The following is a 16,183-nucleotide window of genomic DNA, read 5'->3' on the forward strand; positions in this document are numbered from 1 at the left end:
ATTCACATGCTTATTTTTTTCAGGAAAATCACTGTGGGAGTTGGTGGTGGAACAATTTGAGGATCTTTTAGTGAGGATTCTTCTCCTGGCAGCTTGCATATCTTTTGTAAGTACCTCAATTCAGTATTATTTGAATACATTACCTGTTTAGATTTTTACACAAGATAATTTTCCCCGGTTTTATCTGGGTTAGATAAAATAGGGTTAGATTAGATCAGATTCAACCTTATCATTGTGCAGAGTACAATATAGTTGGCATCTACTAGAAGTGTTTCTCAACCAGGGGTCTATGGACCCCTAGTGGTCCTTATAAAATATCTGAATATGAATATTTGTATATTTTGACATTTGACACGTTACCATAAAAGAAGAAGATAATATATGTATAATATATAACTGACGACAAGTCAACTAACGTAGTAGTAAATTATACTTGATTGCATTTGGTCATCACAAAGACATTAATGATACCAATGAGCCAGTATTATTCTGGGGTCCTTGAGGACTGTTCTAAATATGACGGGGTCCATTACTCAAAAAAGGTTGAGATTCACTGTACTAGAAGAGCAATTTAGCAAAACTTTTAATTAATATTAAAGGGTTAGTCTGCCCCAAAAATGAAAAAAAGTTACTCTCCCTTGTGTCATTCCAAACCTGTAAGACGTTCATTCCTCTTTGAAACACAAATGAAGATATTTTAATGAAATCTAAGAGATTTCTGTCTTTCCATTGACAGTCCATGCAACCACTTTGACGCTTCAAAAGTTCATAAAGAGATCATAAAACTAATCCATATGAGTTGAGCGGTTTAGTCCAAATTTTCTGAAGAGACACGATTGCTTTATTTGATGAACAGATTGAATTTAGGCTTATATTCACATATAAACATGCATCAACTCGCACATCAGGTTTGGTAAACTGTAGGGGTGAAACGGTTCTCGGTAAAAAATCGAACCATATCGTTCGGCACGCACTTGCACCGCGGTTCATCTCACATCTGAGGAGGACGCATACGCATCTATAATATGGCTTGTAGAAAATAAATAAAACAGATTTAGGCTAATGTATGTTTCTGTCGATGGATACGCATTCTGGCTTCCCCTAAACTTTGCTAAATGCGAGTGCCGCATGCTCTATATGAGCAGTCATTTACGCCGTCATCACTCGGGTGTTGATAGCGCGCGAGCGCAGGTGAGACCTTAACAGCACACGTTGCTATCTCCGTTTAAACTAAACTCATTTTAAGCCTTGCCAATTTAAACATTCGAGTGCAAGGAGCGACAGAGAACTGATTCTCGCGCAGTTCTCCGTGTCTGAGAAGCAGTTCACACGCGCGCGCTGTGAGAAGATTTGTGCACGCGGAAGCGCGTGTACAGAGAGCAAATATTGAGGTGGTCGACTTCAAGTCTTGTGCTTGAACGGACAAACTCACACAAAATTATATCAACATGTCCGTCTTGGCGAGTATCCTAGCAAGCATAGTCGGTTATGTGTTTAGTGAACCTATACACTCGAGAAAGAAGGATGAACGATGTGTTCAGTATCAGTGCACTGATCCGTGTAACGTATTATGTCTTAAAGAGACAGCAGCCCTTGCATTCCTGCTCTCTGAATGTGTTTTTAATGTTAATCAAACAACAAAAGACAAGAAAATCACTCATTGCTGATGACTGAATAGTAACTTAATAATTAATAACGATTGATCTTTACTTATTTATACAGTGAAGATTGCATGAAATGTTGTTTTACATTTTATTAGCTTCTTTATTCAATTTCTGTACCTGAAAACTGGACACATGAAAAACCTGAAAAGCTTTATTTATTTGTATCCTTGCTTTACTGTATTTATTTGTGCCATTTGATTATTTGTTCATACTACTTTATTTTTATTTGACAATAGTAATTTTTTTACCTGAACATAGCACATACCGAAACCGTGAGCCTAAAACCGTGGTACAAACCGAACCGTGAGTAATCTGAAACATTGCACCCCTAGTAAACAGAAGCTCAAGCATGTTTGCTTTACGTGCTAGAACAAATGAGGTTCATTCTCATGTGTTACGCTGCACGTTTGAGCTTCCACAAGAAGATGAACGAAAGTCTTATAGGTTGGAATGACATGAGGGTGAGTAATTGATAACAGAATTTTTATTTTTGGATGAACTAACCCTTTAAGTAACATGATTCTTAAAGAAAATGGTTTGTATGTGTCTTCTCCAATGAAAAAAAAACAAACAAACTTGGCTGTAACCAAGTGACATGTAAACTAAACCGGTCTGAAACAACATAATGTTAGTGTACCGGAGCAACAGAATTCCCCTCACCGCTCACCCAAAAAGAAAACACCCAAAGTTTTCTGTAATTTCTGCTCCAGTTCCACTCCTGGACTCCTGGGTCAGCACTCAAATATAATAATATAGCATATAGCATTATGGCCTTGTAGAATAGCAATTTTTATTTAGATTTATTTGACTTCTTTTTGGTTCATTAGTGGTAAATGTTAATCTCTGCATGACTTTTTAAAAACTGAGATGCAGTGGGTAATGAGTACCATGCTGAAGGTGTCTGAGTGCTTTATAAATGCTCTGCGCAATATTTTTGATCATGTTACAATATACTGTCATCAGGCGACAAGGCGATGATGTACGGTGGTTCGCTCGGTGGTTCATTTATGCTGTCTGGAGTCTTTACAACATGTCTATTTGGATAATGTTTCACCGCTGGAATGGGAGGCATGGTGCAAGTCCGAAAGGGCTTAAAGAGCTCTCACTGAGAACATGGTGTAAAATACCCTGGTTAGGTTACTCCGTTAAACCGACTTCATCCACTTCCTTTGTTTGGATCTGTGGGTTTGCTGAAAAATCATTGTTTGTTGCATCAACATTGAGGATTATTATTATTACAGCATGCTTGTTTACATGACAAATATATAAAAAGAGGGGGAACAAGGATGTTTCTCAAACGGCTGCTCATTCCTCGTCTTCTCATCAGGCGACCAGTGTTGTTGTGGCATTGCACAAGTCTTACTGGCAACAGGGAAGGTTGTTGCCCCTGAATTTGTGCCTCTGTATTGTTTAAGATCTGTCTTAGGCCCCATTTACACTTGGCTATATACAGGTCTAAACAGGGTCCAAACCTGTTATGCTTGCCCTCGCTACTTCTAATAGAGATGCATTAACTTGCTCTTATTCCCACAAGGCTAAGGGTGTTATTCAATCAACACAGTACATCCTATCAGGACTAAGCACAGCAACTGGAATTTACAACCACAGCTCTTTCCACAAGGGCCCTTTATAATTGAAGTCAGAATGGTTTTGAGTGGCATCTCATTTAATTGAATTTCAAGCAAGATGAAGCCATTGTGCTTTGCACCGGTTAACATTCAGAAGTCATCATTTTACCAGAAATAACGTTTCATTTCTGTATTTTGTCTTAAGTTTAGTTAAGCTGCTATTAACGTAGAACATTTGTAGTATGTCCTATTTGTTCTATAAAGGCAAAACATGTGTGCCACATAATTCAGTATATATAAAAACTAAAATTGGATAATTATCTTTTGAAACATTACAACAAATGAGCTATTCAGAATAAAATATTTTAATTGTTATAGAAGTAGTTTATTCACTAATTCAAAAGTTGGTAAGATTGTTTTTGGAAAGAAATCTTTTATGCTCACAAGGGCTTTGTTTGTTCAACTCTTCACTAAAAACATTCGTTTTATGAAATATTTACTGTCAGTTTTGATCAATTTAATGCCTCCTTACTAACAAAAAAAACATGCCACACTTTTTAATGATGGTGTATATTATATTTATCTGCAATACAGTCTATTAATTACACAAGTTTCTGTATAATTCTTCATAGAAACGTGTTGGTCGTTGAGCTAAATTGGGTAGAGGATGTTACCATACGCATGTCTGATTAGCCTAATTGAGTCTAGTTTGTCTCAGTGAACTAGCTTAGGTATACAGTGTATCATTAAAATGATGACAAAAAGCTGCAAAGGAAACCTGTTGTACAAGGTCAGGGATCTAATCGAACAGAATTCAAGCTACGTACCCACTGGGGAAAATAAAAAATAAAAAAACAGGACGTTACAGGAACAAAATATTCCACAGACTGCATAGGGAATAGAAAGCTTCTTGCCTCACTAGAATATGTAGGTTGGTGTTAAAATACTCGCCTTGGTTTTATGCACTGTACATTGCTTATGTTGGCTTGTTAGTGATGTTTGCTCAGATAAGTATCGCTGTTACTATTATATTTTTGCACATAACACGTTTTGCATGGGTGTTATGATGTTCTTGAATTGGCTAGCGAGACCTCTTGTGTGGCCCAGGTACGCTTAAGCCCTTAGTCTCTAGATTGATGAAAGCTGGTCTGTCTTAATTGGATCATAATACATAAAGGTCTCAGTGCTTCAGTATTCACTGGACCATGTCTGGACAATGTCAAGCATGCCTGTAAGTTCACATGGCTAGCTAGTTAAGTACGTTGTCTTGTTTATGCCACCTAAAAGCGGCGTGCATTAAGTATATAGACATTCTTGTGCAGTTGCTGACAGCAGTCAGTTTTGACACCTGGCACACAGCCACAACTCCTGCCGAGATACAGAGGCATGCTCTGGTAAAGATAAAAAAATGTAAAACATGACACACTAAAATGTCTTCCTTGGAACACTCCTGTGTTATTCAGTAATTTGATAATGGCTGTTTGATCAACATGAAATCCTAAATTAAGAAGTATTTGTTTTTTCTGTTTTTCTTTTATAGGTACTGGCCTGGTTTGAAGAGGGAGAGGAGACCATCACAGCGTTTGTGGAGCCTTTTGTAATATTGCTAATTCTTATAGCCAACGCTATTGTAGGTGTCTGGCAGGTAAGACTCCTTTGTTTTCAGCTTTGCTTTATTTTATAATGTATTTCTGAACACCAAGTGGAAATACGGTTGATTTTTGATGTGCTCTGCCAGATGTTTATGAACAACAATCTTTGAGGCCATACTTTAATGTTGTACGAGAGCAAAACTGCTTTTCTACTGTTCATAAGTTTGAGATCAGTAAGATTTCTTTTTTGTTTCGAAAGTAATTAATACTTTTATTCAGCAAGGACGTTTTGATCAAAGGTGACATACATTTATAAAGTCATAATAAAATGTTATATATATATATATATTATTATTATTATTATTATTATACAATATTACTGTATTTTTGCTCAAATACTGCCTTGGTGACAGTGGTATTACTTTTGAATAGTGTTCATAATGAGCTTTATAGCTTTACATCTACTGTCCTCCAATACCAGCTGTTTCTTACAGCTGTTTTCCGCTGATAGTTTACATATTCCTTGTAACAAGGCCAGGTTTCAAGTTTCTTTTAGACACTTTTTTTTATATTGTGAATGTAGTTTTTCTTGTGAAGTGCAGTTAGCCTTGTTATGAAAATGAAAACATGTGGCCGTTTTTTTCCCCTGCCCTTTTCTAAAGATAGTCCCACTGTCCCAGTGGAATCCAGCATAGAGCCAAGACCCTATTTTCTCCAGCACCTCTCAGCGGCCCTGAAACCATGTCCCAGATTTCTCTCTATCATTTTATTTTGGTCACCATTCATTACGCAGACTGCCTGAGAATCCTCAGCCTTGTCTCCTGCTAGTAGTTTTCTACTTCTTCAAGTGGTCTCCTTAAAGGGCACAGCAGCAGCACAGTGTTGAATGCCTTGGGCTATAGTTTTGCAGATAATGGTGAATATAAATGGAAAGATTTCTTTAAAGACCCTATGAAATCACAGGCTTTAGAGCCTTTGGTAGCTCTGAGGTATCTATGCAATAGTGTATTCTTACCTTTTGCAGACAAATGCAGTTTAATTAATAATTTAATGCATTTTTCTTTTCTATGCAAATCAACCTTTTTTTTGTTAAATGCATCACTGTTCAAAAGTTTGGGGACAGTAGGATTTTTGTTTTGAAATTAATACTTTTATTCAACAATGGTACATTAAATTGATCAGAAGTGAGAGTAAGCATTTGTAATGTTACAAATGATTTCTAATTCAAATAAATGCTGTTCATCGTAGAATCCTGAAAAAACGTATCATGGTTTCCACAAAAATATTAATTAGCCCAACTGTTTTCAACATTGATAATAATAATCAGAAATGTTTCTTGAGCAGCAAATCAGCATATTAGAATCATTTCTGAAGGACCATGTGACACTGAATTCTGAGTAATGATGCCGAAAATTCAGCTTTGCCATCATGGGAATAACTTGTATATTAATATACTGTATATTAAGATAGAAAAGTTATTTTAAATTGTAATAATATTTCACAGTATTACTGTTTTTACTGTATTTGATTAAAAAAAAATCAGCCTTAGTAAGCATGAGACTTGTCAAAAACATAAAAAAAAAAAAAATGTTGCCGACCCCAAGGGATTGAACGGTACTGTTGTACTTTTTTATAGCTTTTGACTTAATTTTCTTGCTTATCTTTGGCTTGTTTAAACAGAGTCCAATGAATCCTCCTTTATTTAGTAAGAATTGTGTTAACAAAGAAATGAGAACTGCACTCATCATATCAGCCATTTTGTGAGGTTGTCTTCATACAGTTTTGGCTCACAGGTGGCCTACAAGTGTTCCCATTACAATTCCTCATAGTTCATTCCAACTTTTTTGGTGAATTGCATCCCTAGTGGCAGGTATAACGTGAGGGGCAAGAGGACTAATTATCCTCTGGTTCATACGGCCACTTTTTCAATCAGAGAGGAGAGTAAGCAGTTGCTAGCTCAGGGCAAACTTCATTTCAGAGAGCACCGGTCCATGCACCAGCTTTAGTAGATTTACAGGCCCATTAAATGTTCACAGGAAAGAACTGAGTGTTTCTCAGCAACCAATACATACTGAAGTATGGTGGTACAAAGGTAGTGTTACCTGTTGAGTTTACACTACTGTTCAAATGTTTTGGGTCAGTATTTTGTTTTTTAAAGATATTAATCTAACTAAGCAAGGATGCATTTAATTGTTCAAAAATGACACTAAAAGCACAAAAGATCTCTATTTTACATAAATGCTGTTCTTTTGAACTTTCTATTCATCAAAATTATTAAAAAAATTAAATGGTTAGACTTTCTGTCATTTCAAATTCTGTCATTAATTACTCAGCCTCATGTCGTTCCAAACCCGTAAGACCTTTGTTTATCTTCGGAACACAAATTAAGGTATTTTTGATGAAATCTGTGAGCTTTCTGGCCTTCAGTAGATTGGAGCAATGTTATTACTACTTTCAAGGTCCAGAAAGGTAGTAAAGACATTGTTAAAATAGTCCACATCTAAACAGTGGTTCAACCTTAATGTTGTGAAGTGATGAGAATACTTTTTGCATGCAAAAACAAAACAAAAAAACGACTTTGTTCAACAATTTCTTATCTCCCGTGTCAGTCTCCTACGGTGTAAACACAGTGCAGCGCCACCGTGATCTACGTCAGAATGCCGGCTCAGTTGGTCCTTTTTCAATTAACTCATAGCTGGGATCAGATACCAAATAGGTCATTGCAGAATCACACACAAGTTCTTAATATCAAATGAAGATCCTCTGCTGTGCTTCTCATGCCAGTGTCAATATCTCTTAAATATATTTAATTAAATTGCCCTGGTTTAAGTTCTTTTATGAAAATTATTTTACTCTGCAAACAGAGTCAACCCTGAATCCATTTTAGTTTTTATCTAAACCTTTTATATAAGCTTTTAATTAGCTCTTTTCTAGTTTTCAACTTGCTTGTTACATGCAATGAAAATAGCCAAGGAAGCTGGCAACACCAACCAACCAACTAGGAATTTGTCTTATATGGTTTGTTTCCTTGCCACTTAGACTTGTTTGAGCACTTATAAAATGAATGAAATGTGTTTTCATAAATTTTTGCACTGACTTTGTATTTTGGCAATCGTCTTAATCCAAATCTAAAGTTTGGCAGAGCACATTCTGTTGAAGAAGACTCCATGCTTGAAACAAGTGTGTTTTTAGGACAACATGCTCTGCTTCTTCAGTGATGTCTGAGTCAAAAGACAAAGTTAGACTGGCCTTCCTCCTTTCAGTTCTGCTCAGATTAACTGTGAAATGAAAATCGCGAGGCATCAAATCGTGTGACTTTTTATCTGAATTTTTCCGCCCTCTCTACTTCATTTCTCATCATTAACATAATGCACAGGAGTCATTTCTGTCAACTTTTTAGCTATCTGAAATTTTATCACTGAATGTGTACAGTACTGTGGTTAGAATACGCATTAACTGCTGCTACACATTAGCAGCAGTTAATAATGCCAGTATTTTATTCAAAAACGTAGTCTTCTATTGAGAAGCGATGCTGACTTGCCTTTTGTGGCATGTGTATTTATAGCTTATTGCCTTAAATGTCTTGACCACAACCCACCCCCCTTCATTTGTCCGAGTCCGGGCATAAAACTGGTTTTTCGCCCTTAGGCACGCCAGATTTGTTTGTTTGACATAAGACTTTGTGTTCCCATCATGCAAGAGAAACCACAGGAAGTACGCTGCCAAATGCTCTGCCAGGCAGGCTACCACTATTAGTAAGTGTGTCTCTTGGGATTAATCATGCTGGAAGCAAAAGGTCACTTTAAATACAATGTTTAACTTAAGAATAAGGAGGTCAGCTTCAAAGGGAGTTTCCCTTCAGTCATATACAATGGTACCTCAGTCATCCAAGACAAAAATTCTCATAGTTAGGTGAGCCAATTTAGTCTTGGCTTATTTTACTGTCTGTGAGATATGCCACTGATATGCCAGTACTTTTTATGCCTGCTATGATGTCCCAGGAATATGAAAATGTCTAATTTCTATTCATGTTCTGTTTGCAGGAGAGAAACGCAGAAAATGCCATTGAGGCCCTCAAGGAGTACGAACCCGAGATGGGCAAGGTCTATCGCCAGGACAGGAAGACCGTACAGAGGATCAAAGCCAGGGACATCGTACCCGGGGACATTGTGGAAGTTGCCGGTAAGAATTTAAGTGACTGTTAAAAAATTCAGCCTGCGTGAACAGATAATTTTTTACCAGCAGTGGAAACTAATCAGCAACAGGTGTAAAGCAGCCAGTGCCATCATCCAGATGGTACTGCTAGTGTGTGAACAGGTTGGTTTCTCAGTGGTTTAGGATTACAGTGACACTCTCTCTGAACCTTTGTGTGTGATCACACGGTTGCCTTGGGAAAGGTCGCGTTACAAGGGTTTCGCACTAAAGACTTTATTGGAGAGTACAAATTAGAGCTTTGCTGGTACTTCAAGAAAAAGCAAATTAATTAATTGCTCTGTCAAGTTTTCTTTGCTGCAAATTGATTTTTTTAATAAATGGATATCATCACTTTATTGCTTGAGAAATGAGAGCTAGTGTTGCATTTTTTGTTATGTGTTCCCTGTGCTTTTTTCTTGGTGAAACTCAAATACCACATGAGTCACACATTTCTTTAGTGTTGATGTATTTCCTATTGAAACAGGAAGTTGTTGAGGTGGTACATGTTGGGCTTGTCACTTTTTGTATGTATGGAATTTAATCATTTTGAAAGTCATTAAGTGTGTGTGTTATATTATACATACATACACAACCGTTCAAAACTTTGAGATCAGTAAGATTTTTGTTTTGTGTTTTTGAAAATTACAAAATTTCAATATTACAGTAATAGTAATGTGAAAAATTATAACAATTTAACATAACTGTTTTCTATTTTAATATATTTTAAAATATAATAAATCGTGATATATTTTTTTCAGGATTATTTGATGAACAAACTTTTTTTTTTAAACATTTATTTGAAATAGTGTTTTGTAACATAAATGTCTTTACTGTCACTTTTGTTCAATTTAATGCGAGTCACTTATTTAAAAAAGACTTACTGAAAAATCTTACATAAATCATTAAAAAACCTTTGATATACATTTGAAGACTCTTTTAAAAAAAAAAATCAAAAACCATTTGCAACCATTATTTGTTTGGAAAAGGAAATCTAGTATGAGATTATTTGTTAATTTTTCTGTTCAAAGGTGGAATTTATAATTTAGTTGAAGGGAACTCTCATTCTAGAGGGTATTTTATTTGTGTAATGCAAGATGAGTCATCTTTTTTTTTTATTTTTTTTTATCCATTTTCCTTGAAGAGAATGACTGTTAAAGTCATGTACTTTGTAATTTGGTTAACTTCTAGAGTTCCCACGTGAATTCATCTGAATAGGGATTATCAGGAGTGCCCCTTGCTCTATATTGCTTCACGTAATGCCACGTCTCTTTGCTCACTGGAATAGATCACTAGGCTCTTCTTTATTGCTTCACTGGGTTTTATACATTCATCGGCTGTTAACGCTGCTAGATTCTTTCAGCCAGTGTGAAAGTGGCAGTGCCCACTGACCAAACACTTAAGTGCCCTTAACTTGTTTTAATTTTTGGCTCAGGACCGGCACACACTGTTTGCATTGTGTGCATGTGTAACCTTTTTATAACCTTGTGTATCCGTGCTGAGGTGTGTGCTCACCGGCTTCAGGTGGAGTTAGATAGCTGCTTAGTCATGGTGAGATGAAACAAGTAGCGCTGAGAGGTGAACCACATGGTACAGCAGAGCCGCCATCAGCAGGATGGGGATTGGAGGAGCCGGCGTTTTCGCGGCTCTGACTAATACCCTGCGGTAATGGAACCAGGTGAGTGTACCTGTTACATAACCTGTGAGCGCTGCCTGAACAGACGGGTTCTGCAAATTTAAATGTTTTACTTACAATGCCTCTGTGTGGGTGGTGGAGTTGCTAAGGATACATCTAAGGGCATACTCACATTAGGTACAGTTGCCTTGTACCAAGCCTGAACACAATTCTCCCCACTCCCCTCTGGCCTGCACTCACATTGCACTCAACGTTCCAGGCCGGAGCACGCTTATGTCATTAGGATGGAACTTTCTGTTTGGAAGAAAACATGAAGAAAAGCGCTTTAGTTAACAGACTGTCTAATTTATCACTTATGCTGTGCAGCAATTTTCACTTAATTGTACTGCGCGTATCAGAAAATGATGACAGCTGACATTAATGGAGGAATTTGCAGCTTTACTCAATAACTAAGATTTTGCCTGGAAAGGTTTTAGAATTTTTATTGTATGTTAATTAAAAAAAATCTTGTATAATATTACTTGCTTTGTTTGTTTGTAGGGCTGCACGATTTATCGCACAATACGAAAAATAACATTGAAATTGCACTTAAACGCGAATCTTAGTGCCATTATGAAATCGTAAAGGCTGCGATTATTTATTTATAGATTTATTTTATTTTATGTGCAGCTTGTCAATGAATTATGGCTCCAAGTGCAAGTTTGAGTCGCTTATAATGTACTTTTGAAAAAGCAACACGCGTCATACAACCTTCCAGACATGAGAAGCATTTATTAACATCTTGTACAGCAAAAGACAACATTTAATAACGTTTTTTTCTCCAAACTCACTTCATAATTGAGCATCATTATGTGAGATGATGTGAATTTCTTACACAGAATAAGGCAGTAGTGTGTTTATTAGTCATGTTTAATCAAAGCGTTTCAATCTTCTGTTTATTCAGCTACAGCGATATGATGCATGTTATCTTCTTCTGTAGCAGGGCATATTTGGAGTTTCTTCACAAGAGCGCCCTCTGGCTTTCAGATGGAGAAGCATTTACTACTGATCACAGAGCTGTACAGCTCTGACGAGCTGCGCATAAAATAATCGCAGCCTTTGCCAAATCGCATGCGGTTTAATTGCGATTAAATCATGCAGCCCTATGTGTTTGTTTGCTTGGTTTTTATTGTATTTATGTACTTATGTATTTTTGCCATGAAAGTAGCCTTAGATGCTGACATGGCATTAAATAAAATTATACTGTACTGTACTAGCAAACTACAATTCCTGATCATCAATAAGGTGAGAACCAGTGTACCATCCATGCAGTAATAGAAGATGGTTGTTGTTGTATTGATGACAGTAGAGCACAAGCACACCTCTTGAAGCGGGCCAGGGCATGGTTCACCGTACCGTGCCCGGGCGATCACAGTAGTCAAATGAACCAGAATTTGGGGGTCAGACGTGCTCCAGCATGGTACAGGGACCACACGTGAGTGAGTACACCCTCAGAGATGATATTATAGAAAGTAAATGAAGATTCTTTTGCAGAAGCTGAAACAAAAGCTGGAACTTTTTTTTTTTTTTTTTTTTTTTTCATAATAACAAAACTCAGAGAATGTGTTTTTATTTTTACTTGAACTTAATTATTTAATTGAAGTATGCATAACAGTAGCAATTTGTGGTTCATTTCGAATTGCGGACAAATAATGGCTCTGAACGATTCACTGAGTGAATCTGAATCAAACAAAAGGGCTATTTCGCAAATCTTTTTGACTGACTCATTAAAAGCACCAGTATTCATGTCTTTCTTTTTTTTTCCCTCCATGGCTCAGACTGTGTTCATAGTTGCATGCAGAAAGCATGGTTGTGCACTCTAACAAGAGTGTTTGTCAACTTCATGTGCTTCATCATGTGCAGGTTTTCCGATTGTTGCCAATGGTAGCTATATTTTAAATGATGGGGGTGGGGGGTTGATCGGTTTAGATAGTGCTGTAGAGTGACGCAGGACAACTGTTTCATTTGATGTTGCAGTCAGAGATGGAGAGAGAAAGAACTGCATTCCTTTTTGTCTTGTGAAGGACAGAGGGAGGTCATAGAGGGGTCTGATTCTCTAAAACCCCTATATAGGAGGAATAAAGCTGGGTAAATGGATTTAGGTTAACCCTTCTTGCATGGAGGAAAACAGTGTAACAGGAAGATGGTGGTGAAGGGAGTGAAGAAAAACAAAGAGGGAGGTGACTGCAGGGGGAAAGAGTCTCGTGAGTGGAATGTTAAGTGTCTGTCTAGAGGCAGCAGCTGTGGAACCTTGCCGTCGAGCGACACCAGAGCTCACAGCTGATCTCGCATGAATCTTCAGCATCCACGTGCATCCTCCAGCCTCTGCTGGGAGGTCGACAAACTGCCCTTCAGCAGATGGTGCAGTGAGGTTTGAAAAGCGATGCTCCCCTGCTCCCTGATGAGGTCTGCATGACGTATCTTTAATCAGACCCGCAGGGTTTGGAATGTGACGCAACCGCATGACGCAGGGAAATAAATGTTTACACACCTTTTAAAAGTTACCTTTCAGTCAGACTGAGGCAATAATTTTTCTTTTTAAATGCTTCAGTTTCAGCCTACAGAATCAATTTTGAGAACTCGAACTAACAGACCTAGATGATGTAGCTCATTTCGTCCAGCATGTACAGTACTGTTCAAAAGTTTTGTTTTGTTTGTTTTTTTAAATGTGCCATCGAATTGAAAATTGAATTTACCTCGGCATAGTTGAATAACAAGAGTTCAGTAAATGGAAATGACATACAGTGTGTCTCAAACTCCATTGTTTCCTCCTTCTTGTATAAATCTCATTTGTTTAAAAGACCTCCGAAGAACAGGCGAATCTCAACATAACACAGACTGTTATGTAACAGTTGGGACTATTAATATGTACGCCCCAATATTTGCATATGCCAGCTCATGATCAAAGAATTACACAAGGGCAGCCAGTATTAACGTCTGGATCTGTGCACAGCTGAATCATCAGACTAGGTAAGCAAGCAAGGAAAACAGCGAAAAATGGCAGATGGAGCAATAATAACTGACATGATTCATGATATGATATTTTTAGTGATATTTGTAAATTGTTTTTCTAAATGTTTTGTTAGCATGTTGTTAATGTACTGTTAAATGTGGTTAAAGTTACCATCGTTTCTTACTGTATTCACGGAGACAAGAGCCGTCGCTATTTTCATTTTTAAACACTTGCAGTCTGTATAATGCATAAACACAACTTCATTCTTTATAAATCTCTCCAGCAGTGTAGCATTAGCCGTTAGCCACGGAGCATAGCCTCAAACTCATTCAGAATCAAATGTAAACATCCAAATAAATACTATACTATTGCGATTAGACATGTTGCATGACGAACACTTTGTAAAGATCCATTTTGAGGGTTATATTAGCTGTGTGAACTTTATGCAGTGATAGAGTCGAGAGCTCGGGAAGGGGCAGAGAGTGTGTGATTTAAAGGGGCCGTGGCCTGAACCGGTGCATTTCTAATTGTGCCTCAAAATAGGCAGTTAAAAAAATTAATAAAAAAAAAAAATCTATGAGGTATTTTGAGCTGCAACTTCACAGACACATTCAAGGGACACCTAGACTTATATTACATATTCGATGACACCTTTAATTAATACTTTTATTCAGCAAGGACTTTCTATTCATCAAAGAATCCTGAAAAAAAATGTATCACATCTCCACAAAAATATTAAGCAGTATGAGTTTCTTGAGCAGCAAATCAGCATATTAGAATGATTTCTGAAGGGTCATGTGACACTGAAGGCTGGATTAAATTATACCTCAAATCCTCCAGCAATCTGAGAACAGTGATAGCTGATCTAACTCCTAGCATAGCAGCGCAAAGCTCCTATCCCTTTGTCCCGTTACCCTGTCAACGGTTGCGTCATCTTGCTAAATTGGTTAAATAGCAATAGATTGCATGTACATTTATATCTTTGCATTTTTTTTCCCCCTACCTTAGCTCTTTAGAAGGTGAGTCATAAACTTGTTCTTGTAGCTACTTTTGTTTCACTTCACTCTCATACAAGAATGACCTTGCAGGGCTTTGCTGAAGATGACAGCCTCTCAAATCTCTACGTTATAACCACAGTCTTTCATACATCTGCCGGCTGATAGCATTTGAAGTGATGCCATCATGAAACATCTGATCTGTTGGGCAGTTGGGTCGTCATCTGTCATCTGCAGACCAGCGGCGGTAATTGACCGCTCAGCTGTGCGCATCTCCTCTTTCAAAATGCAGTAAAAGCTCTTTATTTCCGAGCACTGCTGCTAATGCTAAACTCAGTGGATTTTGAGTCTTCAATCTTCAAGTTATCTTCCTGTTTTTTTTTATTTTTTTATCAAATCTGATTCTAACCACTAATTTGAAGGTGGTTTGAAATGCGATTCCAATCAGATTTTTACAGATGTGTCTCAGTCTAGATGCTCTGGCTGCTCAAATCAGATTTCATATTGTCTTTTGCATCACTCTTAATGCGACACACAACGATAACATCAAAACCGGTGATGGAAATGCCAAAAAGTTACTCATACAGTATGCAAACGGTATATTGGCTATGAGATGTGATGTTCCCAGTCTCTCAAGTTGTGGTGCACTGCAACTCAACAGGGAGCATATTTGTTTTGAAGGGTACATGGGTACGCCTACGTCATTACCAAAGCAGCCCATGTAGATAGGTTGGTTATGTCTGGACACCCAAATCTTATTTGATCACTTTGAATTAATCGTGTGGACAGTCCGAGGAAAAAAAAATAATCTAATTTACCTGCTGTCTGAATATAGCCCAAAACATTTCTTAAATCAAGATATTTGTTGAAGTGTATAAATTACTTGAAGCAATAATTGCATAAGATGTTTTCATAGATTGTATCTTGAATCAGGGTTGCCAAGTTCAATTCATAATCTACCAATTATAAAATTGTGCTAGTTTTTATTTATGAAAATGGACTGTTTGATTACTACTGTAGTACTGTAATTTGAAATTGTGTGTGATGCATAACAGTGACTGTAATATATGTATTTTAGGTATGGGAGTGGCAAATTTTGAATTTTGGTATTTAGGCTAGATTTGATTGGGAATTTGGATGATTTTGTTACACATATCTGGCAACCCAAATATACGTTTTACTGCACTGACAGAATTTCTTCTGGTTTTTAACGAGAACTGAAATGTATGAAATCGAATATATTTTCACATTGACAATATCAACCCCTGAATTAATCACATTGAGGTGATGCCTTAATACTTTTTCTCTGTTTGAGGGTATGTTTATGTAACAACGATATACTGAAAATGGAAAAGTTTTTCCTTTGCGTTTTTCAAGTACAGATGGCAGCATTGTCAAAACGGTCCCCCTTCACACTTATCTGCAAAAACGACTAAAAACGCTGTATTATGCTGTGAGCAATGTTGCCTCTAAGCTGCGCGCGTGCGTGGCCGCGCAGAAAAAAATATTTGCCGCGCAGAGAACTGACATGAAAATCATGTGTGG

At 37.2% G+C, this 16,183-nt stretch overlaps 1 protein-coding gene across 1 annotated transcript in view; it reads left to right on the forward strand.

Annotated features, from left to right (window-relative positions):
* Positions 1-16,183, forward strand: part of atp2a2b (ATPase sarcoplasmic/endoplasmic reticulum Ca2+ transporting 2b) — a 42,436-nt gene that overhangs the window by 1,155 nt on the left and 25,098 nt on the right. The window contains exons 3-5 of the mRNA XM_067375036.1: positions 24-106; positions 4,773-4,877; positions 8,868-9,006. Of these exons, the coding sequence (XP_067231137.1) occupies positions 24-106; positions 4,773-4,877; positions 8,868-9,006 (327 nt within the window). The remainder of the gene's footprint in view (positions 1-23; positions 107-4,772; positions 4,878-8,867; positions 9,007-16,183) is intronic.

Source organism: Chanodichthys erythropterus, chromosome 22, assembly GCF_024489055.1.
Source record: "Chanodichthys erythropterus isolate Z2021 chromosome 22, ASM2448905v1, whole genome shotgun sequence".
Taxonomy (NCBI): domain Eukaryota; kingdom Metazoa; phylum Chordata; class Actinopteri; order Cypriniformes; family Xenocyprididae; genus Chanodichthys; species Chanodichthys erythropterus.